Raw genomic sequence first — 26,842 nt, 5'->3', positions numbered from 1 at the left:
TTCATTTCAAAGCGCCTCGCCCACACTGCCGTCTGACTCCCTCCCACACCAGCAATACTTCCCGGAGAAAACATTTGGCAGTGTTCCCCCCCTAGTCTTCTAAACTCACCAACACAAGCACACAAGTTTTAACGGGTTCGCTCTACGGTACAACCGGCAGGTTTGGTGTGGTATCGTCCCAATAGCTAGAGTTTTGATCCTTCGAACACAGCGACGCGACGGTTCGATCCCTTGAGCACGAGGGTTCGATCCCCCGAACTCGTCGCTTTCAAAGACTTTCACTTTCGAAATCCAGGCTTGGCTTGACGCTGGGCACGGGTAACTTTCAGAGGCTACATGGACCATATCCACCCCATGAAAATTGGCCATGAAGTTAATGATAGATAGACAGTCATATAGACAGACGTGCGAGACCCAACGAGTAATTCTAAAGACGAGACAAAGAAAATGGTTGGTCTCTTAAACCCCTCCCTCCCTCCCTCCCTACCCCATGAGTCTCCCTGTACCCTTGTTTGACCTCTGCTGGTGTGTCCTCCTCCTCCTCCTCCTCCGTTACATAAACACTGACACACGTGTAATTTGTCTATAGACTCTTTCCTCTTGCAACGTGAGCCCAGAGAATACTCTATTCTCTGTTTTTTCATTAATAATTCTTTGCGACGCAAATTCTTGAGCGACGCAACGATTCCTGGAGGCTGAGGGTACGAGTCTATAGTATTATTGCGTAACCTTTGACCATACCCTTAAGGGTGGATTTGGCTGTGGATCCTTACTTTCCTCAGTTGAGTCGAAAGCTGTCCAACTTGTAAACTCTCCCAGGCCAACTTCAAACACTTGACCCGCTTGCTTTGGTCTTTGCTCCCGAGAGCTGGCTGCTTGTTTTCCCCCCATCACTAGCTAGACCACGCAATACTCGGCAAGTTGCTGCGTCATATGATTACCTTGTAGCCGTGGGCAACTCAAGGGTAGGCCATTTTGACAAAAATTTCTTTCCCTACACATCGAAACTACGGAACTCTATTCTACCTTCTCACGCCCTTCCTAATGACCTGACACATCTTAAGACAGACTTTTTCACTTCTTCCAAAATTCGTAAATACTTTCCCTTTCCTCTTCTTTTTCCCTTTCATTAACCCCTCTGTATCTGAATTAAGTACAAGCTTTGATGTGGGCTTCTGTCCGTGTTTGTAGCCTCCAACGTAAGATATATATATATATATATATATATATATATATATATATATATATATATATATATATATATATATATATATTGAAAAGGCTCACAATTTTGCGCGTGATCAAGTATATTCCTATGAGTCCACGGGGCACTTATCGTGTTTCATTTCCCCGTGGACTCATAGGAATATATATATATATATATATATATATATATATATATATATATATATATATATATATATATATATATGTATGTATGTATATATGATCTCCCATGGCAACACGTGTTATGAAACATGCAACGTGATCCGCATCAGTTCAGAGAAGTGAGAAGGGATGTGTTGGTGACAGGAGCGACCCAGTAACCATTACGCAGATGATGTTAGCATGTCTCCTCCTCGCTGGAGGAAGAGATGTTGCCTGGGGAGGGAACCCGGTGATGGCCTCGTCTTAATGATGTGTCCCACTTTTACATCTAGGACGAGTTTGTTTCCTAGTAAGGCTGGCCCTATATATATATATATATATATATATATATATATATATATATATATATATATATATATATATATGGTATTCCATGTGTGGCGAGGTGGCGATAGGAATGAATAAAGGCAGACAGTGTGAATTGTGTGCATGGGTATATATGTATGTGTCTGTGTGTGTATATATATGTGTACATTGAGATGTATAGGTATGTATATTTGCGTGTGTGGACGTGTGTGTATATACATGTGTATGGGGGTGGGTTGGGCCATTTCTTTCTTCTGTTTCCTTGCGCTACCTCGCAAATGCGGGAGACAGCGACAAAGCAATATAAATAAAATAAATAAATATATATATATATATATATATATATATATATATATATATATATATATATATATATATTATCCCTAGGGATAGGGGAGAAAGAATACTTCCCACGTATTCCCTGCGTGTCGTAGAAGGCGACTAAAAGGGGAGGGAGCGGGTGGCTGGAAATCCTCCCCTCTCGTTTTTTTTTTCAATTTTCCAAAAGAAGGAACAGAGAAGAGGGCCAGGTGAGGATTATTCCCTCAAAGGCCCAGTCCTCTGTTCTTAACGCTACCTCGCTAATGCGGGAAATGGCGAATAGTTTGAAAGAAAAAAAAAAAAAAAAAATATATATATATATATATATATATATATATATATGGATGCAAATGCGCTTTTCGTTGTTGGATGTGTCTAAAACTCGAATATGTGAGAGGTCGGAATTCTCAGGGATACATATAGTTTCTGGAGTTTAATTGTTTGCTCTGTATCGTATCTTTTTTTCTTGAGAAAAAAGTATTATATATATATATATATATATATATATATATATATATATATATATATATATATATATATATATATATATATATATAACAAACGAACCCAATGTGATTTCCAAATGTTGTGGGCGTCTAAATCAAATCCTACCACACCCATTTTCTATACTTGCTACATGATGTCCTTCTTAAGGATATAAAACTAATCCTGGGAGTCCTAAAGTAGTAGAATTGTCTAATATTTTCTTCACATATGTACGATATTTTTTGATAGATATGTCATGGATTATCTGAATATATCAACCCTTTGACTATGTCGTATGATCCTTTAGTACAACCAGGGCGAATCCCGGAAGTATGACGGCCTGACCTTTGACCCGACCTACAAAGGTCATATCGCATACTCAAGGGTAGTACCATTATGCTCAATGGGGTTTACAACTGCGTGAATGTAACACCATCGACGCATGATTCTACCATCATATCCTATGAGTAAGAGAGATGTTACTATAGTCTATATGATAAATATAACAAGTATGACTGGGAATATAATATCCCTGAATATATCATAAGCGTTACAGTGATGCTATCTTTTTTTTTATGTATACTATACTCTTGAGTATATATCTTCAGTACATCAAAAGTACCCCTCAAAGAATATTTATGATCCTGCTCCCTGTGTTGAACCTCTCCATGATCCTACACCCCGTGTTGAACTGTTCCATGATCCTACTCCCCGTGTTGAACTGTTCCATGATCCTACTCCCCGTGTTGAACCTCTCCATGATCCTACTCCCCGTGTTGAACCGTTCCATGATCCTACTCCCCGTGTTGAACCTCTCCATGATCCTACTCCCCGTGTTGAACCGTTCCATGATCCTACTCCCCGTGTTGAACCTCTCCATGATCCTACTCCCCGTGTTGAACCGTTCCATGATCCTACTCCCCGTGTTGAACCTCTCCATGATCCTACTCCCCGTGTTGAACCTCTCCATGATCCTACTCCCCGTGTTGAACTGTTCCATGATCCTACTCCCCGTGTTGAACCGTTCCATGATCCTACTCCCCGTGTTGAACCGTTCCATGATCCTACTCCCCGTGTTGAACCTCTCCATGATCCTACTCCCCGTGTTGAACCGTTCCATGATCCTACTCCCCGTGTTGAACCGTTCCATGATCCTACTCCCCGTGTTGAACCGTTCCATGATCCTACTCCCCGTGTTGAACCGTTCCATGATCCTGCTCCCCGTGTTGAACCGTTCCATGATCCTGCTCCCCGTGTTGAACCTCTCCATGATCCTACTCCCCGTGTTGAACCTGTTCCATGATCCTACTCCCCGTGTTGAACCTCTCCATGATCCTACTCCCCGTGTTGAACCTCTCCGTAGCCTCGTTCAACACCAGGAAGCCGATGACTCTATACCTCTGGAAACGTTTATGAACGTTGCGTCATTGTCTGGCGTTGCATAAGGCGTTCCACTTTACCTGGAACTGTTAAATGCCTTGTTTAAAGGTGAACGATAATAAGGGCAGTGTTATGAGGGATGGATTTTTCCACGAAGAGCCTCGGGTACTCGAACACAGGGGAGATTAACAAAGAACCTGCTGTTGGGGAGGTTATGTCACACACACACACTCACACATACGACTGGAGGCGGCACATCCCCTGGATAAAGCTGGAGTTATTGCAGGCCTTCACTCCTCTTGCTCAGGAAGTAAGAACGCGGCTGAAGATTAACATATTTTTTTTCTGTACACTACAAGACGCGAGTTCGCTCACTCACTGGCTGTCTGGAGAAAACTTCAGAAATGGTAGAGAGAGAGAGAGAGAGAGAGAGAGAGAGAGAGAGAGAGAGAGAGTTAACAGTGCAGTGTGGGAAAAATAGATATATTCTTTTACAGTTAGACCGAGAGAGCTGGGTAATATAGTCACATTATAGTGTACATCAGTTCTTACTAATATCACGTTTTCCTTTATCTCTTGATACGTGGCATAAGCGACTCCACAATAGCCGTACATTGCTGGCAGTGTTTACGCATTCATCATGAGAGCAACACCTCGGCGTCAGAGCCGATGTTCTTGTTCCATTTTCTGCGAACGTTACCTGAATTCCCCTTCTGCCCGGGGTGGCTCAGGTGTTGTAACCTTTATGTAAGCCCATCCTCCCAGCCACACAGCCCCGTATAGGGCTGGAACGCCCTAGATCCCCGAGAGCACGCGTAACCACCCACCCTGGTAGGCCAATACCCACACATACACACAATGCTTTGGGGATATGGGAACGCGTTGACTACGTTTTTGAAGTGCGGTAGAGGAACCGAATGATCTGAAAGTACCTGAAGGATCATATACCCCTTTTCAGGAGGATACGAAGGGGGATAAAAGACAGATCACCTTAAGAGTTTCACATTAGTTGTATACAATAAAGTCACTGACAGAACAGTATAAGATATACAGGAGGAAATTGATGGAGTAGCAAGTATGGATCAGTAGACGAAACTGTACACTGTGCTTTATCTACCACTCCCCATCCTCCTCCTCCTCCCTCATGCCATGGTACCTTTTTTTTTTTTCTCTCCCCGACTTAGGAACCTCTTCCACAGACACAACCTTACCGACAAACCCCAACCAACATAAACCTCACGGGATTCCACCCCACGCGGAGCCAATTACCATGACCGGATGTTGGTAAACAGTTTACACTGCTAAGACAGCCACAACCCTCTCCACCCCCCCCCCCCCCCGCCCCCATCCACACACTCACACACACACACACACACACACACACACACACACACACACACACACACACACATTGCTTAACCTCCATCCGCAGCCCAGGAAATCCAGCCACAACCTCCTTCTCCCCTACCCCAGAACCCACACAGCCTCACTTCCCCCACCCCTATGTTATACTTGACGGGGAGGGGTGGGTTGTTAGAGAAGACGGACTGAGGGAAAATCATACGAGAGAAGCTTGGAGGGTAAGAAAAATATGGAGGAAAAATGGGGTGAGACTTTGGGTACGCTTTTGGAGGAGTAAGAAACGACTATAGGATAGAGAGGATGAATGGCAATGAACTGATGTTGTCAAGGTGAATGTGGACTCGCGAAGGATGATAATAGGAAGGGATTGATCAGCTACGAGGAATCCATCAATGAAAAAATACCAGGAGATAAAACTTTGTTCATCTTAACGTTTAGGAACGAGTAATACTAGAACAAAACGAAATTATATGGGACGGAGACCAGTAATGATGGGACAGTGTGGGACGGAGATCAGGGATGGTGGGACAGTGTGGGACGGAGACCAGGGATGGTGGGACACTGTGGGACGGAGATCAGGGATGGTGGGACACTGTGGGACGGAGATCAGGGATGGTTGGACACTGTGGGACGGAGACCAGGGATGGTGGGACACTGTGGGATGGAGACCAGAGTGGTGAAACACTGTGGGACGGAGACCAGGGATGGTGGGACACTGTGGGACGGAGACCAGGGATGGTGGGACACTGTGGGTTGTAGCCCAGTGATGGTGGGACACTGTGGGATGGAGACCAGTAATAATGGGACACTGTGGCACGTAACTCATGGTATTATTACCGTTTCGGACACCCAGCCCTGTTTAGGTTTGGTTGGAATTACTTTTCCGTTTGTTTTTCTATGTCTTTTGAACGACTCTTGACCTTCATCTCTATCGCAAGTCACTACTTTTTGCAATATCTTCCCACCCAAAACTCCGGTTCCCACTGGGAGTCCGCCAATCTCGTTGGATAAAGGGGGGTAAATACATCAAATGGTATGATTTGCTGTTGGTCAAAATCGTTCAAAACACGATCAGAATCCATCGGGGAAAAAAAATTTAACATCCAAACGAGTGGATGTTCAAGATGGTTGTTTTAGCCAGCTTATTGTAATGTCTATTAAATTGGCCACTCCTTCCTCGGAGCTGGGAACCCTTGATGTCCTCCTTTTTCCACATACCTCCTAGTTTTTCTTCACCATGGGCCTCCCCCGGCCCCGTGCCTCACCCTTGCCCTCTCACATGCCTCCAACATTTGACCTCGCCCATCACCGAAGGGCAGGTGTTTACCTCTAGGGTGCTGTTTACGCTGGCGGGTGAGGAACTTCGCAGCTCCGGCCCCCTCGCCTCGTCCGCCATTGTTTGTTTACGTCGGTTGTCCACAAAATCCGTCATGGAGCCGCGCTGTCTACCTCGGGACTCCTTTACGTAAGCACAGTGGGCCACAAAGAGTGTCAGAATATACGTATTTTCTCTCTGTTTACCGTGCTCTGTGCCTATGTATCCCACCTCGGGCGTTGTCTTCACACAAACAGTGCTCTTCCACGAGATGGAGCCGCCCCACGAGATGGAGCCGCCCCATACAATTCAAAACAGGTTAATAAACAGGAAATCATTAGCCCGCCTCTCTGAGTAGGTAGCTCGCAAATCCTCTACGCACGTGGATAGTGTCTTGTCCACTCCAGTTCAAATAGTAGAAAACGACCATCTCGGCAACGTATGGCCCTCTCCCTACCGTTTTTAGCTTTTAAATCATATTTCGTACAACCCTAAGTATCTTTTCATTACATTTATCAATTTTCGGACAGTTTGGGTCGCTTACAATGTAAAACAAGAAGACAATATCGAGGGTTGTCGCGACGTAAGATTCGGCACTGGCCTTACTTCACGGGCTCTCCAGCCTGGTTGTGAGACTCTGAGGTTAAGGCGCCGTAGTTTCAATGTTTAATCGTAACTGTCTCGAGACAAACGCGCACGACTCGCATTGAGAACACGTGGGGGTGTGGTGTGTGTGTGTGTGTTTGGATACGCTCGCTGTAAACATCGTCCTCCATTGGAAAATGCTTAAATCTTAAGAGTGGCGGTGCGACCCTTGTATACGATGGCGTATATTAAGTCTCTATATAAAGTTTGTATGTACGTCTATATATAGATGCGCACCTCTTACCTCAAGCAGGATAAGTTAATGTGTCGTGAACCCTCGGATCATTCGTCTGTGAAGCTTCAAACCACTATATTTTGAATCCTCGAACCACTGATCCAAATACCAAAACGACGCAAAACTCTTATTCATTTATATCTTCTGAATACTACGTGATATACACATAATGAAACCACCAATATTTGTTGAAAATGAAGTGCAGGATAAGACTATATGAATAAGTAAAGTGAACTTTCATTCCAGTATACTAAAAAAAAGATAATGTGAAACATTGAATGAATATTGAAGATAATGACCTTTTCTATTCTTGGTCATTCGATCAGTTGAGACAGAAATACTCGATGATATATATATAGTCTCTGAGTAATCACAAGACTCATGAAGAGGAGGAGGAAATAAGCGACTATTCATAAAACTGAAATTAAGTTGATTGAGTGTGGAACAGGACGTAATGTGTTCGTCCTTCTGCTGGTAATCACAACTCATTATCTCACAATGACTTACCTTATGATAAATAAACATAGTTGAGTTTCTATGGGTAACCATCTGGTCAATAATTCGCCGCATAATGTTTAACTGAAAGAGCCCTTCTTCAGACGTAAGGCAATGACACGATAAGGTATAAGGCCGTGCAACTGATCCAGGTAATCTGTCACAGACTAGAGTCTGTATATAGGCGAGTGCCCCTTTGCTTCTAGCAGGGGGACACGTAACACAATTAGATATACAAGCCTCTGGTCTAGACCTTGTGAAGAACCAATATTTTTCCAAAGTTGCACAGAAATATCACTATGGATTTAAGGGAAGGATTCACCCCCAACGGTTGACAAGCTGATGCAATGCAGGCGAGTTCTGCGCTCAATTACCGAGGGACTGGATAATTCTCTTTGTGTCGATGATCCTCCTGCCGGACGGGGAGATCATTATGCTAAACCACAGACTCATGACGCTCGCCGGGTTAGGTGACGTCACGGCACGACGTGTCGCGCCATGTGACCAAGCGGAGGTGTTTTGGGGAGGGGAGACGTGAGGGAAGGGGGAGGGGATTATGTTGGTGGGTTCAAGGGCAGGGAGTTGACAAGCTGTGAAATTACCACCTGAACAGGAGTCGTTAAATGTTGACGTATTTGAATATTATGACACTAGTGTAATTATACATTTCACACACACACACACACACACATATATATATATATATATATATATATATATATATATATATATATATATATATATATATATATATATATCAAATGTGTATATGATTGAATGAACTATTGATTATTATTATGGTAGCAGCTCTTCTTGTACACATGTTGTATTATAAGGGTTTTGGGTTATGTTTGTTGGCCCTCGTTAATAGGCAACTTGAGTGAGGTGTTTTGCTGTTTAGTAGCGGTAAGAGGAACGTGAATTCCAAAAGAGCAGTGATGGAAGAGAGAAAAGTAAGAATGGAAAAGGACAGGAAAATAAGACTCAAAACTCTTGAGACCTCACACCTGCTTCACTAAACCTCAAGAATGAGTTACCAACTTTCAATCGTCCAAAATTCATCTGTTTTTCTCCCGCCTGGCATTCTTCCTTATCCACCACATGACAGGGACTAACAAAAAAAAAAAAGATTGTAGTGGTCTTAGGAAAAGATGGAACGACATTTTCGGGAGAGAGGGAGAGAAGAGGAGGTGAAAGTGAGTGAGCTTGGAAAAGTGGCCTCTGTGCCGAGATACCGAAAGAGGGCGAGAATCTAGAAAGGTATAGAGCGAGAGTAAATGAAACGAGGAGAGAGAGTGGCAGAGTGGAAGATATTTAGGGAAGTAGTAAATGAATCTGCATAGGAGATATGTGGCATACGAAAGGTGGGATATGAATGAGTAGTTAGTATGTTAAAGCGGTGTGTAGGACGGTATCTACAAGGTAGGAGTGCACGTAATTAATTGGCAGTACTAGAGAAAGCAGTAGAGCAAAATGTGAGGACAGTGGTGGGAGACCTGCAAACCCACGCCAGTATAGATCAACTTTAGAGAGCGTCAGAAAATGTTATATTCGCCCAAGTATGGAATACTGATCACACTTCTGAAGGGAGTGAGGGAGGGAGGTTCAGCCACCCTCCTCTCTATCAACTACACTGTAACTAAAAGTTTTGCATCTCATTAATCCTCCTGGCATCACCTCACCTCAACCTTCCCTTTTCCGTGCTCTGCGATGTTGCTGCTCTCTCTCTCTCTCTCTCTCTCTCTCTCTCTCTCTCTCTCTCTCTCTCTCTCTCTCTCTCTCTCTCTCTCTCTCTCTCTCTCTCTCCTGTAGGTATTATTTTGGCCATTGTTTAATGTGAATTGTCTTCATGTGTCCCCACCTGTGGCAGGCATTTGTCTGCTGCCTCCCGCAGCTTGTGTGTGTGTGTGTGTGTGTGTGTGTGTGGAGACCGGTCAGTCGGTGATCGGCTTTTATAATGCCCTCTTCGTCTCTCGAACAGCTTTTATAATGCTCCCTTCGTCTCTCGAACAGCTTTTATAATGCCCCCTTCCTCTCTCGAACAGCTTTTATAATGCCCCCTTCCTCTCTCGAACAGCTTTTATAATGCTCCCTTCGTCTCTCGAACAGCTTTTATAATGCCCCCTTCCTCTCTCGAACAGCTTTTATAATGCCCTCTTCGTCTCTCGAACAGCTTTTATAATGCCCCCTTCCTCTCTCGAACAGCTTTTATAATGCCCCCCTCCTCTCTCGAACAGCTTTTATAATGCCCCCTTCGTCTCTCGAACAGCTTTTATAATGCCCCCTTCGTCTCTCGAACAGCTTTTATAATGCCCCCTTCGTCTCTCGAACAGCTAAGCTCTGGAATTCTCGTCCTTCCTTTGTCTTTCCCTCTTCATATAACCTTTCTCCCTTTAAGAGTCACATTTACAAACCCTTCCTCTTTTACCCGAGATGACCTTGACTGTGGCATACTCGCACGAGCTATGTCGGTCGCCATAAGAAAGAACAATGTTAGGAGAACAGGAGAAGAAGTGGGAGCAACAGCGAGAGGTGGCAGATAGGGAAAAGATAACAGACAAAGATGTTAAGAAAAGAGACGGAAGGAGTGTTTTCAAGGGTGGTTAAATGTGTCGGATGGTATGGAGGCGGCTACGACGTGTTTGAGGCCAAGTGACATGCGTAGTGAAGAGTCTTGGTGAACGGTTTGGTAACGAGACAGGAAGACGGGGTAAAGGCTTCTGCAAGATGTTGTGGGACACACGCTAGGAGTGGAGGGGATGGCAGACGTCTCTGCTAAAGGGAGTTGGCATTGTTGTTGGTTGGTTTAGTTTGGATGTTCCGCGGTTGCCTAGGGAGGGACAGGTTCCATGTTCTCGCTGATGCTTCTTCATTAAAGCGAGAGAGGGAGTAAGGGAAAAAAAATATTATTTCTTTATTATTTGTAGTATTAGTGGGAGGAGGAGGTGGAGGAGCTCAGCAAACACTCGCAGTGCACACAAACGTTTACAGACATATGAACGCAGTGCACACAAACGTTTAGACATGTGAACGCAGTGCACACAAACGTTTACAGACATAAGAACGCAATGCACACAAACGTTTACAGACATATGAACGCAGTGCACACAAACGTTTACAGACATAAGAACGCAATGCACACAAACGTTTACAGACATAGGAACGCAGTGCACACAAACGTTTACAGACATATGAACGCAGTGCACACAAACATTTACAGACATATGAACGCAATGCACACAAACGTTTACAGACATAGGAACGCAGTGCACACAAACGTTTACAGACATATGAACGCAGTGCACACAAACGTTTACAGACATATGAACGCAATGCACACAAACGTTTACAGACATATGAACGCAATGCACACAAACGTTTATAGACATAGGAACGCAGTGCATACAAACGTTTACAGACATGTGAACGCCGTGCACACAAACGTTTACAGACATATGAACGCAGTGCACACTAACGTTTACAGACATGTGAACGCCGTGCACACAAACGTTTACAGACATATGAACGCAATGCACACAAACGTTTACAGACATGTGAACGCAGTGCACACAAACATTTACAGACATGTGAACGCAGTGCACACAAACGTTTACAGACATGTGAACGCAGTGCACACAAACGTTTACAGACATGTGAACGCAGTGCACACAAACGTTTACAGACATATGAACGCAGTGCACACAAACATTTACAGACATATGAACGCAATGCACACAAACGTTTACAGACATAGGAACGCAAAGCACACAAACGTTTACAGACATATGAACGCAGTGCACACAAACGTTTACAGACATAGGAACGCAATGCACACAAACGTTTACAGACATAGGAACGCAATGCACACAAACGTTGACAAGCATATGAACGCAGTGCGCACAAACGTTTACAGACATGTTAACCATCACTCACCCATTCCTGCTCAGGTCTCAGTCTTGTGGTCCTCAGATCAAATCTCTGTCCTTGTATAATCAGGTCCTGCTGACCCTATTGTCCAGAGCAGATCTCGGCCTCGTCAAGCCATAGATTACGTCTCTTGAGAAGTGCCCATCGAGGGAGTCGGGGAAATATCATTACCCTCACTAAATCCGGACCAGGTTTGCGCATTTAGTGACTTGAGATTGTGTACACACTTCTTGGAACTCTCAAAAACAAAAAGACTTTTATTTTCTAATCTTTTGTGGTTTTAAAGCTCGGAGTAATGTGTCTCGGAATAGCTTGTTTTGTTACTGTTTATAGAGAGTGATCGTCTTGAGACAGCTGCGTAGTTACTGTTTATAGAGACTGATCGTGAAGGAAGGAAACTACATTGGATGGTTTCAGTCTAAACATGGACAGATCCAAGGTTCAGATGAGGTAACTTTTCGGGGCCGTCGCGTCCTTCACTCCGGCCGGTGTCGGGAGGATGGATGGTCATGCCAAGGGAAGTTTGCGAGGCTCTTCATCCTTAGAGAGAGTCACTGTTAACTCACAGATTCCTCATAAGATGTTTATGAACAGTGTTTGTTGACATTGTCATGGTGAGGGGCTCTGGTTTGGTAGTGTTACTGCCATTAGGTTCGCCAAGTGTCATGGTGAGGGGCTATGGTTTGGTGGTGTTACTGCCGTTAGGTACGCCAAGTGTCATGGTGAGGGGCTCTGGTTTGGTGGTGATACTGCCGTTAGGTTCGCCAAGTGTCATGGTGAGGGGCTCTGGTTTGGTGGTATTACTGCCGTTAGGTTCGCCAAGTGTCATGGTGAGGGGCTCTGGTTTGGTGGTGATACTGCCGTTAGGTTCGCCAAGTGTTACTGCCGTTAGGTTCGCCAAGTGTCATGGTGAGGGGCTCTGGTTTGGTGGTTTTACTGCTGTTAGGTTCGCCAAGTGTCATGGTGAGGGGCTCTGGTTTGGTAGTGTTACTGCCGTTAGGTTCGCCAAGTGTCATGGTGAGGGGCTCTGGTTTGGTGGTGATACTGCCGTTAGGTTCGCCAAGTGTCATGGTGAGGGCTATGGTTTGGTGGTGTTACTGCCGTTAGGTTCGCCAAGTGTCATGGTGAGGGGCTCTGGTTTGGTAGTGTTACTGCCGTTAGGTTCGCCAAGTGTCATGGTGAGGGCTATGGTTTGGTAGTGTTACTGCCGTTAGGTCCGCCAAGTGTCATGGTGAGGGCTATGGTTTGGCGGTGTTACTGCCGTTAGGTTCGCCAAGTCTGTGCCTGCCACGGGGTTTTCCTTATCTTCTTGATGTCCCATTGTCAGTAATGGTTTGGCTGCTACACTGACTACGTAGCTGTAGCCAACCATCAACTTGATTTAACACTTATTCTATTTGGTACGTCTCCAGGGGTCTCCAGCCATGAACGTCAATAAAACACCTTCCCTTCGCCACCAGGGAAACACACACTACGCCACAGAGACACTTGGAATCCCTTCATTTCCACTATTGTTACTGTCGCCGCTTACTATTTTCCACCACCATTGTGGAGGATATAAAGAGAAGTGGATTTTCTCAACAGTAATATAAGTTGGTTATTTACGACGCTTCCAGGGCCAGAAAAGAAAACGATGAAATGGATAAACAAGCGATACTCAGCAGAAGTTCCTGGAAATGACTTCGTCAGGATGTTTTAACTATATTTAACCAGTAAACAAGAATGAAGTGTACGTCAAAGCGCCCGTTTCTCTGAAATCTAAACTTGTATCTTTGTTGAACTCGGAGAATGTCACATATGTATTTTGGTCAGCAGTAACTCAATGAAAACTGTTAACCATCACGCTTACAATGTAACTATAATGTAGTTATTAGATAGCTATAATATACGCAGCTCTTGATATAGTTAGCTTCGTTATACTTCGGCAAATTGTATTAAAATTTGTGAAGAGTGTATGTTAGTCTCAACCGGCTTCAATTCATTTTGTTTATATGTAGCGAAGTTGTAACATTCTAAATCCACACCTGATACAAAATTCAGTATATTTACATAGTTTGTTGGCGTCTAAGTATTCAAATATGTATTAGCAATGAAAGTGAGGGATGGGGGAGGGGGGACACTAGCGTAGACATATTACTACGAGATGGTGTGTCAAATATTTCCAAAAGAAGTTATGAAATTCACTATTAAGCATGATTTAAAGTCACCGTTAGAATCATGCAATGTCGGGTATTTGGTCACAGCGTTGTTGTCTGTGATAACCAGTGAGATAAATCAAAGATGTAATTAAAACAAATGTTACTCAAGATGTGGGCGTCCGTGGCGAACTTTCATCCAATCAGGATCACTTCGGGATCAAGCGCAGTGGAGTTGACCAATAGGAGTCGAGATATTCCACACACGTCCGCCTCTATGTCACGAAACTTGCCAATAAGCGGGAAGGAAAATATCCACAGCACCACCTACTCGACTGGAACAAATCACTTTCCCCTTTGTTCGTGGAAACACTCGATTATATTGGGCGGGAAACCGTTCACCCACAATATTGTTTGTTGATTTTTTTTTTTTTTCATCCCCCTCGAAGTTCTGTAGGAAATGACTTCTGCGAGGTGAGGGGAAGGAAATTCCGTATTTATGGCTGGCGTTGCGCACCGCTAGCCTATTATCTTACACCCCCGTAACGCACCTCGATGATTATGGCGCAAATTGAGTCATTTCTCTCTCTCTCTCTCTCTCTCTCTCTCTCTCTCTCTCTCTCTCTCTCTCTCTCTCTCTCGGGTTATTTCAATCTTAAAAGAGGCAAAATTTCGCTTGTGTTTAGAGATATTAGATATATAGCTCATCAGGGAGGCGCCTTAGGGCATTAACGCCGGGTATTTTGGTTTTGACGGCCAAGGAAGGTTGTGGGCGTCACGACGGCGGCATTCCGCTAACCAAACCTTGGGCTTCCCCGTGTGTCATCTTCCTGGTCATCTCAGCTGCCTGGTATGTCGTCTTGGTCGTCTGGTTTGTCATCCTGGTCGTTTGATTTGTCGCCTCGGCCGTTTGATTTGTCGTAATGGTCGTCTCGTTTGTCATCTTGTGTGTATTGGTCGACTGGATGATCATCTTACGTGTATTGGTCGACTGGTTGATCATCTTACGTGTATTGGTCGACTGGTTGATCATCTTACGTGTATTGGTCGACTGGTTGATCATCTTACGTGTATTGGTCGACTGGTTGATCATCTTACGTGTATTGGTCGACTGGTTGATCATCTTACGTGTATTGGTCGACTGGTTGATCATCTTACGTGTATTGGTCGACTGGTTGATCATCTTACGTGTATTGGTCGACTGGTTGATCATCTTACGTGTATTGGTCGACTGGTTGATCATCTTACGTGTATTGGTCGACTGGTTGATCATCTTACGTGTATTAGTCGACTGGTTGATCATCTTACGTGTATTGGTCGACTGGTTGATCATCTTACGTGTATTGGTCGACTGGTTGATCATCTTACGTGTATTGGTCGACTGGTTGATCACCTTACGTGTATTGGTCAACTGGTTGATCGCCTTTTGTGTGTTGATCGTTTGGTTTATCATATTGTGTGTATAGGGCTACTGTGATCGTATCCTGGGAGTGACAGGGTTGCTGTGGTGCTTTTTATATTTCGTCAAAAGAATAAATGTTGATGCTGGCAAAATTTGAAAATTGCATTACCTTAACTTTTTTTGGTTGGAGGAGTCTTGGAGGGAGGGAGGTGGGGGGGGGGCTACTACGTAAACTTTTGTTGATATTCTCTTATTCTTTTGTTATTATTTTTCTGTTGTTAGGATGTGTTTTTTTTTTTTCTTATATGTAGCGGCACTTGCTTATCACTTTGCTAGGAGAGAGAGAGAGAGAGAGAGAGAGAGAGAGAGAGAGAGAGAGAGAGAGAGAGAGAGAGAGAGAGAGAGATGACATGATCTACCTCCGGATCACTCTCTTCATCTCGTCTTCACAGACATAATCTACCTCAAGATGGCTCTGTTTTCGTCTTGACAGACATGATCAACCTCTGGTTGACTCTAATCTGCTCGTCCTCACAGACGTAATCTACCTCAAATTAACTATTATTCTCGTCCTCACAGACATGATCTACCTCATGTAAACTATCATTCTCGTCCTCACAGACATGATCTACCTCATAACTATCATTCTCGTCCCCAAAGACTTGATCTACCTCATGTTAACTCTGTGCTTCTCGTCCTCACAGACATGATCTACCGCGCCACCATGCCGGTCGACGGCTCCAAGATCGCCCTCGAGATCCTCGACCTGTCTTCCAACCTGGTCAGTTTCTCCTTAAGAGGTAAACAATTGAATCGAAAGTGCGTGAATAAGATTATCATTACCACCATTATAGTAGCAGCAGCAGTAGTAGTAGTAGTAGTAGTAGTAGTAGTGGTATTGGTTAGTAAGTAGTAGTAGTGGTATTGGTTTGTAAGTAGAAGAAGTAGTAGTGGTAGTGGTATTGGTTAGTAAGTAGTAGTAGTGGTATTGGTTTGTAAGTAGAAGTAGTAGTGGTAGTGGTATTGGTTAGTAAGTGGTAGTAGTGGTATTGGTTTGTAAGTAGAAGAAGTAGTAGTGGTAGTGGTATTGGTTAGTAAGTAGTAGTGGTAGTAGTAGTATTGGTTATTAAGTAGTAGTAGTAGTAACAGTTGTTGCTAATAAGTTATAGTAGGCGTAAGTGGTAGGGGTTAGTAAATAGTAATCGTAGTAGTGATAGTGATTAGTAAGTACTAATGATAGTAGTAGTTGTAGTTGTTATAGCTTAGTAAGTAGCCGTAGTAATAGTAGAGGTGTTGGTTAGTAAATAGTAGAAGTAATCGTAGTAGTTAGATAGATATACAGATAGATATACATACACTATACATCACGTTTAGAAAAACTATACTCTATCCCTATAGCACACTCCTCGCTTGGTTTTCACACTACACACAGTTCCCTGCAACGAACCTTACACTGTAGTCTGAACTGTTCAACATCTGCACAACAGAAAACGAAATTACAGATCCACACACCTCACATTTACAGTGTGTGTTTAAGATCAGAGTTCCCCCTCCCAAAGGTCGTTTTGAAATATGACCAACACCACCACGCACGCAGTCCTGAACATTATCTTTCGAAAACGAGTTCTGTCTTTTTATGCGAAAAAACCTTAACTGCAATTCTAAGAACATTCCTAATTTGTTTGTGTGTTTGTGTGCGTGATAATGACAGAGGAAAAGGATCAAAGGAAGGGTTTCTATACGCCTCTGGGGATAATTGTTTCTCAGAGGATGACCATGGGGATGTGACGTGACCCAGCTAACACAGACGAGTACGAAGAGTCTAGTGTACACACACACACACACACACACACACACACACACACACACACACACGACCAAAGTCAAAGGAAGAGAAAGAGGAGGAGGAGGAATAAGTCAGAATCAGAAGAGAATGTACGACGTAATGATAGCATTTGCCTGTTCATCATATTCCATGATCACCCACCATTCGTCACTGATTATCATTATTATTACCCTCTTCAACACCTTTCTTTTATCTTTATAACTTCTCGTCTCTTGCCATTAAGTCGGTAACTATGGACCCCATGGGCTACCGAGTCCTCTCAAGTTTCCATGACTTAATTCATCTCTTTGTAATGCCCTTCGACCTCGCCATGACCTCCCTCCCTCACCACCATGGCTCATGGCTCGTCCACATAACCGAAACATCTTTTTTTAAACTTTTTGGTTCGTATGATTTTCCTTGACCCTTCTTGACATTTCTTGCTTCTTGTTATTCCCTCTCAACCTTTAACTCGTGACCCTCCCTTATAATTCTGACCTCTTTCCGTTGCTTCTGACCTTTTGGCTCGCTCCCCTTGACCCCTTTTGAACCATTATCTTTTCTCTTGCACGATTTATGATCATTCTCTCTGACCTTCCCTAATATTCTTGATCCACCATCTCTTCTCCTGGGCTTTCCCATTCCCTCTTTGGACCTTATCTTCTCATGGCCACCGTTGGGCCCCCATCTGACATCGTCTCTGCCCCATAATATTCCCCTCGTCCCCCTTGACTCATATCATTCGACTCATTCCCTCGACTCCCCTTGACCTCTCGTATCCTTGTCCGACTCCTTTTGGCTTTCCAGCTCTCACCTCCTCCTATGAACCCTTCCAGAACTTTTTTGTCCTTCCTTCCTTCCTTTGAACTGTACCACATTCAAGTGTTCTGATTCCCTTTTCATCCCCTCCTGACCTCTTTTGACCGAGTCATCTTGCGTTTCACTTTCCTCTGTCACTTTGGCACCACCTGCTGCCCTTTATTATTAAACTCTTCATAGTATATCATTTCGACCTTTTACGGTCTCTTTTATTCCCTGACACGTTTTTGCCCTAATGAAGCATCCTTGACGATATATTCAACCCTCCTGACATTCCATGACTCCTCATGATGATGGTGCCCTTTGCCTTCGCCCTCGGGCAGGACGAGGTGATTGTGCCCCGGGAGACGGTGGCGTGGGCCGAGGCGTGGCTGGTGGTGTACAGCATCACCTCCTGGGAGTCGTTCCGTGTGGGTGTCCGAGCGGTGGAGGCGGTGACGGCGGCCTGCGGGGCGGACCAAACCAACCCTCCTGTCCTCATCATGGCCAACAAGAAGGACCTGGAACACATACGGCAGGTGAGGCGGACGACTCCTCTCTCTCTCTCTCTCTCTCTCTCTCTCTCTCTCTCTCTCTCTCTCTCTCTCTCTCTCTCTCTCTCTCTCTCTCTGGGCGTGGGAGGTGTGTCGTATACATACATACATGACCACGTCGGTCATGTAGTGGACCACACAGACCAAGTGAGGATTGGTTCATTCGATGACCAGGCACACTAGGTGAGGATTGGTTCATTCGATGACCAGGCACACTAGGTGAGGATTGGTTCATTCGATGACCAGGCACACTAGGTGAGGATTGGTTCATTCGATGACCAGGCACACTAGGTGAGGATTGGTTCATGTATGTCTTGACTACATAGAACTGGTTGAAGTAGAATTGGTTTGTGGCAACGTGTAGGCTGGTTTGTGAATCACGTACTTCAGGTAAACGTTAGCTGTATTCACTCGCATTCATTCTCTAGTTGTCATGTGTAATGCACCAAAATCACAGTTTCCTATCCACAACCAGGCCCCCACGGACCTTGCCATGGTTTTTCGCAGCTACTCCACATGCCCTGGTTCAATCCATTGATAGTAGGTCAACCCCCTGTATAACAATCGTTCCAATTTATCTCGCGCACGCCTTTCACCCTCCTGCATGTTCAGACCCCTGATCACTCAAAATCTTTTTCACTCCATCCTTCCATCTCCAGGTTGGTGTCCCAGATCTCCTTGTTCCGTCCACTTCTGACAATATGTATATATATATATATATATATATATATATATATATATATATATATATATAGAGAGAGAGAGAGAGAGAGAGAGAGAGAGAGAGAGAGAGAGAGATCCTCTTTGTCAACCTCTCCTCACTCATCCTCTCCATGTCTACAAACTATTTCAGTACACTCTTTTCAGCTCTCGCAACCACACTAAGGAAAGAGGTGGGTAGGAGTATTATAGGCTTGCTTTGTGTGTTAACTTAAGATTTTGTGTCATGCACACATCACGACCGAGGGCCGTGGTTTGCTCTGTCATATCAAGGACATTACCACACACGACCAGTGACGTTTTGTTTGTTTTCCTTCATGACCTCGATGGTGATACAAACATCAACAGCCATGTTTGTTTATTTGTTTGTTTATGTATATACTTACATTTTTTTCTTTTCGTTTCTGTTACTTGAGCAAGGTCTTTGGTATCAGAAGTTAGTTGTACTTGATTCTATGTTCTGGATAACCACTGTATGGCTTTCATTCTTGTCTGTGTCTTTGAAAATGATATTCCTTTTGTAGACACATGGTCGCCGAATGTGTGTTTGTTTGCTTGAGCAACTATGGTAAACAAGAACTTCGTTATGGCGTCTATAAGTGTATAAAACTACGACAAGACTCACTCTCTCTCTCTCTCTCTCTCTCTCTCTCTCTCTCTCTCTCTCTCTCTCTCTCTCTCTCTCTCGTCGCGCACACACCTGCTCCGCATCTCAGCCGCACCTGAAACATATTCGGGATATTAATATGAAGCACATTACTGGAGTCACATATACCAGAGCCATGTCTCATCTTCGGGTGGATTCACTTCGGAATATGTGGGGTAAGTCTGTCACCGTGTATGGTATATGGGCCAGTTGTTGTGAGTGCGGTCGCAGATGTCATGCAGATGGGGACTGCACTTGCCAAGAAGCGAGTTAAGGGTTGACTTGAATTTGTGGGATTGGTAAACGAACGAAAATGGTGGATGATTAAGAGAGTTATCCAAGGTCGCCAGTGGGATTTCGTGGACTAACTTACTGGTGGTCGTGGCGAGCTGTGGAGACGGTAGGTGGTGGTGTTGTGTGGTGGTGGGGAGACCTTCTGATCAGCATGGTCGGTCGTGGTCGTGTACCCAGTACCCAGTTGGTCGTGGTAAGGGGACTTATAACTCGCTAGTATATGTGTAATAGAGAACAGTATGGTCGTGGTAAAGGCTTTTAACAAGCCAACGAGTCGTGGAAGGGACTCCTAACCAATCATCTCCTCTTGGTAGGAACCTGTAAAAAAAAACAAAAGACACCCAGTCATGATAGAGACTTGCATCAAAGCATATAATCATGGTAAGAACAAATATCTAGATCTAAGTCCCTCGTGTGATTGTATATACGTCTTCGTAGGTGTATGAAGTTCCCATAATCAAACCCCCAAAGCAGGGGCTCCTCCTGTCGGTGGTCCTCCCACTACCTCTCGCAGTGCCCAGCCTAGCTCACCGTCCTTACACAACAGAGTAGCAGTCGTCCCACGCTCCCTAATGAAACGCAGGAGGCTGCGTAACGGATGGATATTTACTTAAGTCAGCCCACACTTTCACCAGCTTTTTCTTTTCGTAGGTTCCGCTGAGAAATAGCACAATAATGTGACAGCGCCATGAATGTCGGACACTCGCAATATCGCTGAGCACTGACACAGGCCCTATGGAAGGGTTGGCATATTAATGTCCTCGGGCTGCCCAGGAGAACTGGGCTGGGTGGGGGCCTTCTGAGGGAAAGACTGCAGAAAGTGATACTCTAAAAATTTACTACGTATGTGTTCTGTTGTTTTGGTAATGTTGTTGATATTTTTTTGAAGTTCTTCGTCCCTTTTCCGAGCCCTCCGAACTCCCGGGGTTTTGACTCCGGTTTCTTTGCCCCTCTAGGTGGCCCTGCACACCTGTTTCCCCCCCACTGAGCCACACATCCCTGAGAGATGATCGCATCCATCAATTCCTACAATAACCAGCTCTTAACCTAAGTCCTCTTCGTTCTTCATTGGCATAACGCCAAAATTACATATCTAGCAAACTGCTCGCACGCGTACATCACGCGTCTTCGATCTCTCTCCAACTACGTTCTATTTCTGGACTTTATCCTCCCTGTTTATCCCCCCCTTCCTTCCCCCACCTCCTAACTGCCCAATAAATAAGACTTAAAATTCCTAGCAAGGCTTACGATCAGCCGATCTTTGGGTGCGTTGTTGTTGTCAAATTCTCTTATAGCCTGGCACGGGCCCGTGTCATACGACGCCACCAGCTCTTGACTTTGGAGATCATTCAGACTATAATATCTGTCTGAATCTAGCCATCTTTCCGCGATCTGTTGCTCTGAAAGTTCCAACGGCGTCACTTGAGGCCGCGCATGCGCAAATGATAGCTTGCGCACTACGAATCTTTATATAGCGTCTTTACGCTTTGACTTTAAGATGAAATTAAAAGCTAAAAACTTTAAAGAGTAATTGGGCAAACACGGTAAACAATAAAACAATACCAGACGCCTGTAAAGACATAGACGTTTATTTTATGCAGTCTAAAGAGTGCAAGTACGAGAGGATGATATCAAAGACGTGGTGAACTGTGAGACACTAACACACATTTCAGGAGTGATAGTCTCTCTGTACGATCCATCAAATTATCGTTTCAGAGCAATACTGAAACAAAACGTAAGAGACTGGTAGGAAACCTTCAGCGAACCACCGACTAACATCAGAGTAAATAGTTCGAAAGTTTATAATTACAACGACTCTGTAAGATAAGTCGATCCATCCTCAACTAAAGTGGGGTGAAGTAGGTAAATATCTATACCGTATTTACATTTCGTTCATTATTCTAAAATCATCATCAGACCGTCTGGTGTGATGACCAGTCAGCCTTGAAGGTGTGTGTCCGATCTTTCTAATATTAACTGGAGGGTTTTTTTTTTTGTGGTTATACAAGTTTCTGTAAACATATCCTTCCATTAAAGTTACGTAACTCCTTAAAAGTTGATGTACGCGTTACTCGCATCAAGTAAACGCGACCCGAGCCAATAGAAACAAAACAGCACTTGTTTATCGCATGATCTTAATTCATCCAAGGCGACTTTCAAAAAACAACAGCGCTTAGCGCTCTTATTTTGCTTGGTTTGCGCGTTAGGCCACCATCATCGGTTCAGAGGCACAAAAGCACTTAAGGACAGTACGCTGTGGTTGCCTAGACCGATGCGTCAACCGAGTTAGTCTTCATAGTTTATAAAGGTCGCCGTGGTTGAATCTTCGTAGGCAACAAACTTTTCGTGGCTAGAAAAAAAGATATATATATATATATATATATATATATATATATATATATATATATATATATATATATATATATATATATATATATATATATATATATATATATATATATATATATGCGCTCGATCGACCCTGGGCGGCCTGTGAATACGTCACTGTCAGGTACGCTAACCGCTATCCATCCTTGTGGTTGGTTGATAAAATGGGTACTTGATATATATATATATATATATATATATATATATATATATATATATATATATATATATATATATACATCCCCAAATCTGCCAACGCTCTGTTAGCGCTGGCGGGTTGTGGGTTATTTACAATTAGAGAGCCAATTAATGCCTTAACCTTGGCTTACTTCGTCTCCTTGGATATAGGCCTCTGAGATGGGGGTACTCATCACGTGTGAACGTGGAAAGTGTTGTGTTTGCGTGAAATTTATAGAACACGTTACAAACATCTGAATTTGGTTAAAATTGATTTGTTATTGCTCGTTAGGTTTGGAAGATTTCTCCAAAAGCTGTACTCGTTTCTTTTTTTATGTTAGCTGAGACGGTATGGGTAACTAAGGCCATTTCATTGACGCTATATATATTGGGTTGATGAACAGCTGGGTTGACTGTGCACAGTGCCGTATTCGGGATCCCAACCTATGCGCTCGACCCTGGGCGGGGGCCATAGATGCGTCACGGTCAGGAAGCCTAACCGCTACACCAAGGCAGTATATATATGTCAGCATTCATAGAAAGCTACCCAGGAAGGAGGAGGATGGGTGTATACTACGGAATTCGAGTGTGCTGTTAGGTGTAGAAATATTCAGCAGTTAGGTGTAGAAATATTCAGCAGTTAGATGTAGAAATATTCAGCAGTTAGGTGTAGAAATATTCAGCATAAGAGGTTATTGTATGATACATTTCAAAGGGGAGGACAACTGTGTAATGGCACAGAGCAGTGGATATGTTGTTTTCTACGCGATCTAGCGGATGGTCTCTGTAGAAAAAAGAGGTTACAAAACTTCTTCGTTGTTGTTTGTTAGGTTTTACGGCCATCGACCTATAACGATGGTCATTCGGCCTGTAACCCTATTTGATTTTGACTTGTAAACTTGTCCCTATTAGCTAAATACATCTCAACCGTAGTCAAATATATATATGAATTAATCATTAATGATATATGAATATGAAAAAATTTAGAAAATGCACTAAGTACATATACAAAATGTAGTAGAAATAGGTACAAGTTGGAGTTAGAATATGTAAAGGCTAATATTCATTGCGAGAAACACAATCTTAATATGGGACAGTGACTATAATATCGCAAAAAGAATCATCTTGAAAATCTAAATAACAATAAGCGTCAGCCAACTACGCCAACACAAACAGTGCAATTTCTTAGAATAACAACGACAGCGTTAAGAAGTCCTCTTGCTCCCAGTCATTGGTTGCCAAATTCTATATAAGAAGCTGAGGCCTCGTCAGGCAGCTCCAGGCCCAGGATTGGCCAGCCTTCACAACGATCCAGCCAATCACGACACTTCAGTTGAACAAATGAGAAAGCAAAGCTTGTGTTTTTTTTTTATATATTTTATCCGGTTAGAATTGGAAACGTTTGGATATTCTTGGCGTAAGGGTCTTAGTGTGGATGGTGACGTGATGTTGACTTTATCAAGGACTTCGTTTCAATAATTATCGAGACAGGAGTTATAAAGGAGGCTGTTCATTGGTTCCATCCTGATGAAACTTTGATGGGAACGTTCGGAACTTTTTTTCTTTTTCAAGGCATCTGGCTACCGCCACCAGTGCTCTGGGTATATTGCTATTGACGATTGATTCCTGTGTAATCAAGCAGTAGCAAGGGACAGCACCATTGTTTCATCCTGATCAGATTTTGGGTAATGCGGTAGAGCAACAAGGATTAGATACAATAGTTTGATTGTAGGATTAAATGGGTAGGATCTGGAGGAGGTGAAATGTTTTAGGTGACTGGGAGTGGACGTGACAACAGACGGAACTGATGTGAAACATGGGGTGGAGGAGGGAATTAAGAAGAGGTATGTGTGAAGGTTTAATACTCCCGACAGTGTAGTATGGATGTTAAGTCGTGGATCTTTAAAACAAAAAAGTAAGGGTGTGGATGATATGTGGTGTGAGATGGGTTGATCTTATAAGTAATGACAAGTGTCGTAGGGAGGAGGTATGTTTGTAAATGCAATTTGACTGAGGGGTTGGCCACTAGGGTGTGCTGAAATTGTTCGGTCAATATGGAGAGGGTAAGCGAAGAAATGCTAAGAAAATCTGAGTTAGATGTGGTGGGAGCAAAGATGGGGGGGGGGGGGGTAACTGAGAGGGAAATGACAGGATGGAGTGAAGGAGGCTTTGGGGTATCAGAGCTTGAACGTTCAGGAGGGCGAAAGAAATGCTTTGGATAAAATACGTTCAATTAATGTGATATGTGGGGGGCAACGTGCTGTTTGTCGGGTGAACCAAGGCATATGAAGCGGTCTTTGGGGTTTGGCTGTGGATGGTAGGCTCTTTTTTCGGTACATCATCTTGACATCTTGAGACTGGATGTGTTCAATATATATATATATATATATATATGTATATATATATATATATATATATATATATATATATATATATATATATATATATATATATAATGTGATTGATCACATATCAGGTATTTCAAGTCTTAAGGAGTTCCACTGTCTGCCTCACAGTTCAGCAAGTGGCGAAATAAGATCTCAGTCGCCTATCTTAAACACACCGTACCCAGTACTCCTTAATTTCAACTACTACCTCCATTTGATTAATGATTACGATTACCTAAAAAGGCTGAGAAAATGCGAAGGTCTAATGTATCAAAGTTCATTTGACTGCTCTCACCAGTAATCAATGAAATAAGTGATAGGTGTTATGGGGGAGGATTTTGTTTGTGTCAGTGCTATACGAGATATTTTTCCAAATAGTCCTCTTTTAGGATGCCAGAAGGCTTAGGGGGTCATTTCCCCTCATGTATATTTGTGCCGGGGGTTAAAAAGTCTCTTTTGATTACAAAAAAAAAAATCAGATGCTGCCAAAGACAATATATTTATCACGTTTCACACGTGTTTCAGAGAGCTGAACAGAGAGGAGTGGTCAGAAATATCAACTGAATGATTGGTAACGATGTTAGAGTTGTACTATGATATGTGGTCTCCTAATGTCACCAGACATGAGGCAAACTGTGTTGCAAAAAGGGCTACTGTGTGTACAGTCTCATCCTCCGAGTTCACAAAAGAATCAGACAAGAAACGGGAGCAGCGACTCACCCTCCGAGTTCATGCAAGTCAGACAAGAAACGGGAACAGCGACTCCACACAGAAACACTGACGCATAAAATACGTAAGTGGAGACATCGCATTAGTCTCTCCAGTAGAGTGGACACGTGAACACAGAGGGAGACGTCCCCTGCCTGGGAACCGGAGCCAAGTGCTGGGTAGACCTGCTGCTCCTCCTCCTTCCCACGAACGGGTCCTCTTCTTGGCATGTGCCGACTCTGCCTCTAACTTGGCTGATAGCCAAGAGGAAGGAAGTGATGGTGTTGGCTGTGGTGTGGTGGAGGTGGTGGTGGTGGTGATCGACTCAAGGTGATGCTGGTGGTGGTGGTGGTAGTAGTAGTAGTAGTAGTGTAGATGATTGTAGTGATAGTGGTGGTGTAACAGCGATTGTGGTGGCGTTGGCACTGACGAAGGTGGTTATGGTGATGGTTTTGTCCTTGTGCTGTTTTCTCGTCACATTTGCTACTGGTGTTCCTGCTGGCGTTGTTTCCTATCCCTTATAAAACCGATCGACGGATACTTCAGTCTTCAGGTGGAACTATCGCTTCATTTCATTCTCGTGTAATATATCTGTATCATGTTCACACGGTCATCATAATCATTATGATTGCCCTCAGCATGACCAGCCAGGCGATCGTAGTCACGTTTAACCTGACTTTTTTCTCCCCCCTCCATTCTCTGTGGTTGTCAGTCCGCCTCTTGGCAACGCAACCCCACCTGGGCCCATCACGTGTCCACGAGAGACGTGGCCTCACCCTTGGCGAGGGACGGTCCTTGAGTACGGCGGTACAGCCTTTCGAGTTGGACGGTTGGGAACCTTGAGGAAAACGGTGCGATCCTTATGTATGATTGCTTTGTCCTTTGACCTAACTTTTGAATATTAGGTTGAAAGCCAACTCATCATACCCAAGGGTCGTACCTTAGTG

At 43.8% G+C, this 26,842-nt stretch overlaps 1 protein-coding gene across 5 annotated transcripts in view; it reads left to right on the top strand.

Moving 5' to 3' along the window:
* LOC139754164 (ras-related and estrogen-regulated growth inhibitor-like protein) overlaps window positions 1–26,842 on the top strand; it is a 392,942-nt gene that overhangs the window by 347,174 nt on the left and 18,926 nt on the right. For all 5 annotated transcript variants that reach the window (XM_071671334.1, XM_071671332.1, XM_071671331.1 and 2 more), the window contains 2 exons: window positions 16,103–16,179; window positions 18,366–18,560. In XM_071671334.1, coding sequence (XP_071527435.1) covers window positions 16,103–16,179; window positions 18,366–18,560 — 272 coding nt within the window. The remainder of the gene's footprint in view (window positions 1–16,102; window positions 16,180–18,365; window positions 18,561–26,842) is intronic.

The sequence above is a fragment of the Panulirus ornatus genome, chromosome 16 (genome assembly GCF_036320965.1).
Source record: "Panulirus ornatus isolate Po-2019 chromosome 16, ASM3632096v1, whole genome shotgun sequence".
Classification (NCBI taxonomy): domain Eukaryota; kingdom Metazoa; phylum Arthropoda; class Malacostraca; order Decapoda; family Palinuridae; genus Panulirus; species Panulirus ornatus.
Note: the sequence above shows the minus strand (reverse complement) of the source record. Positions and strands in the feature narration are given on the sequence as shown.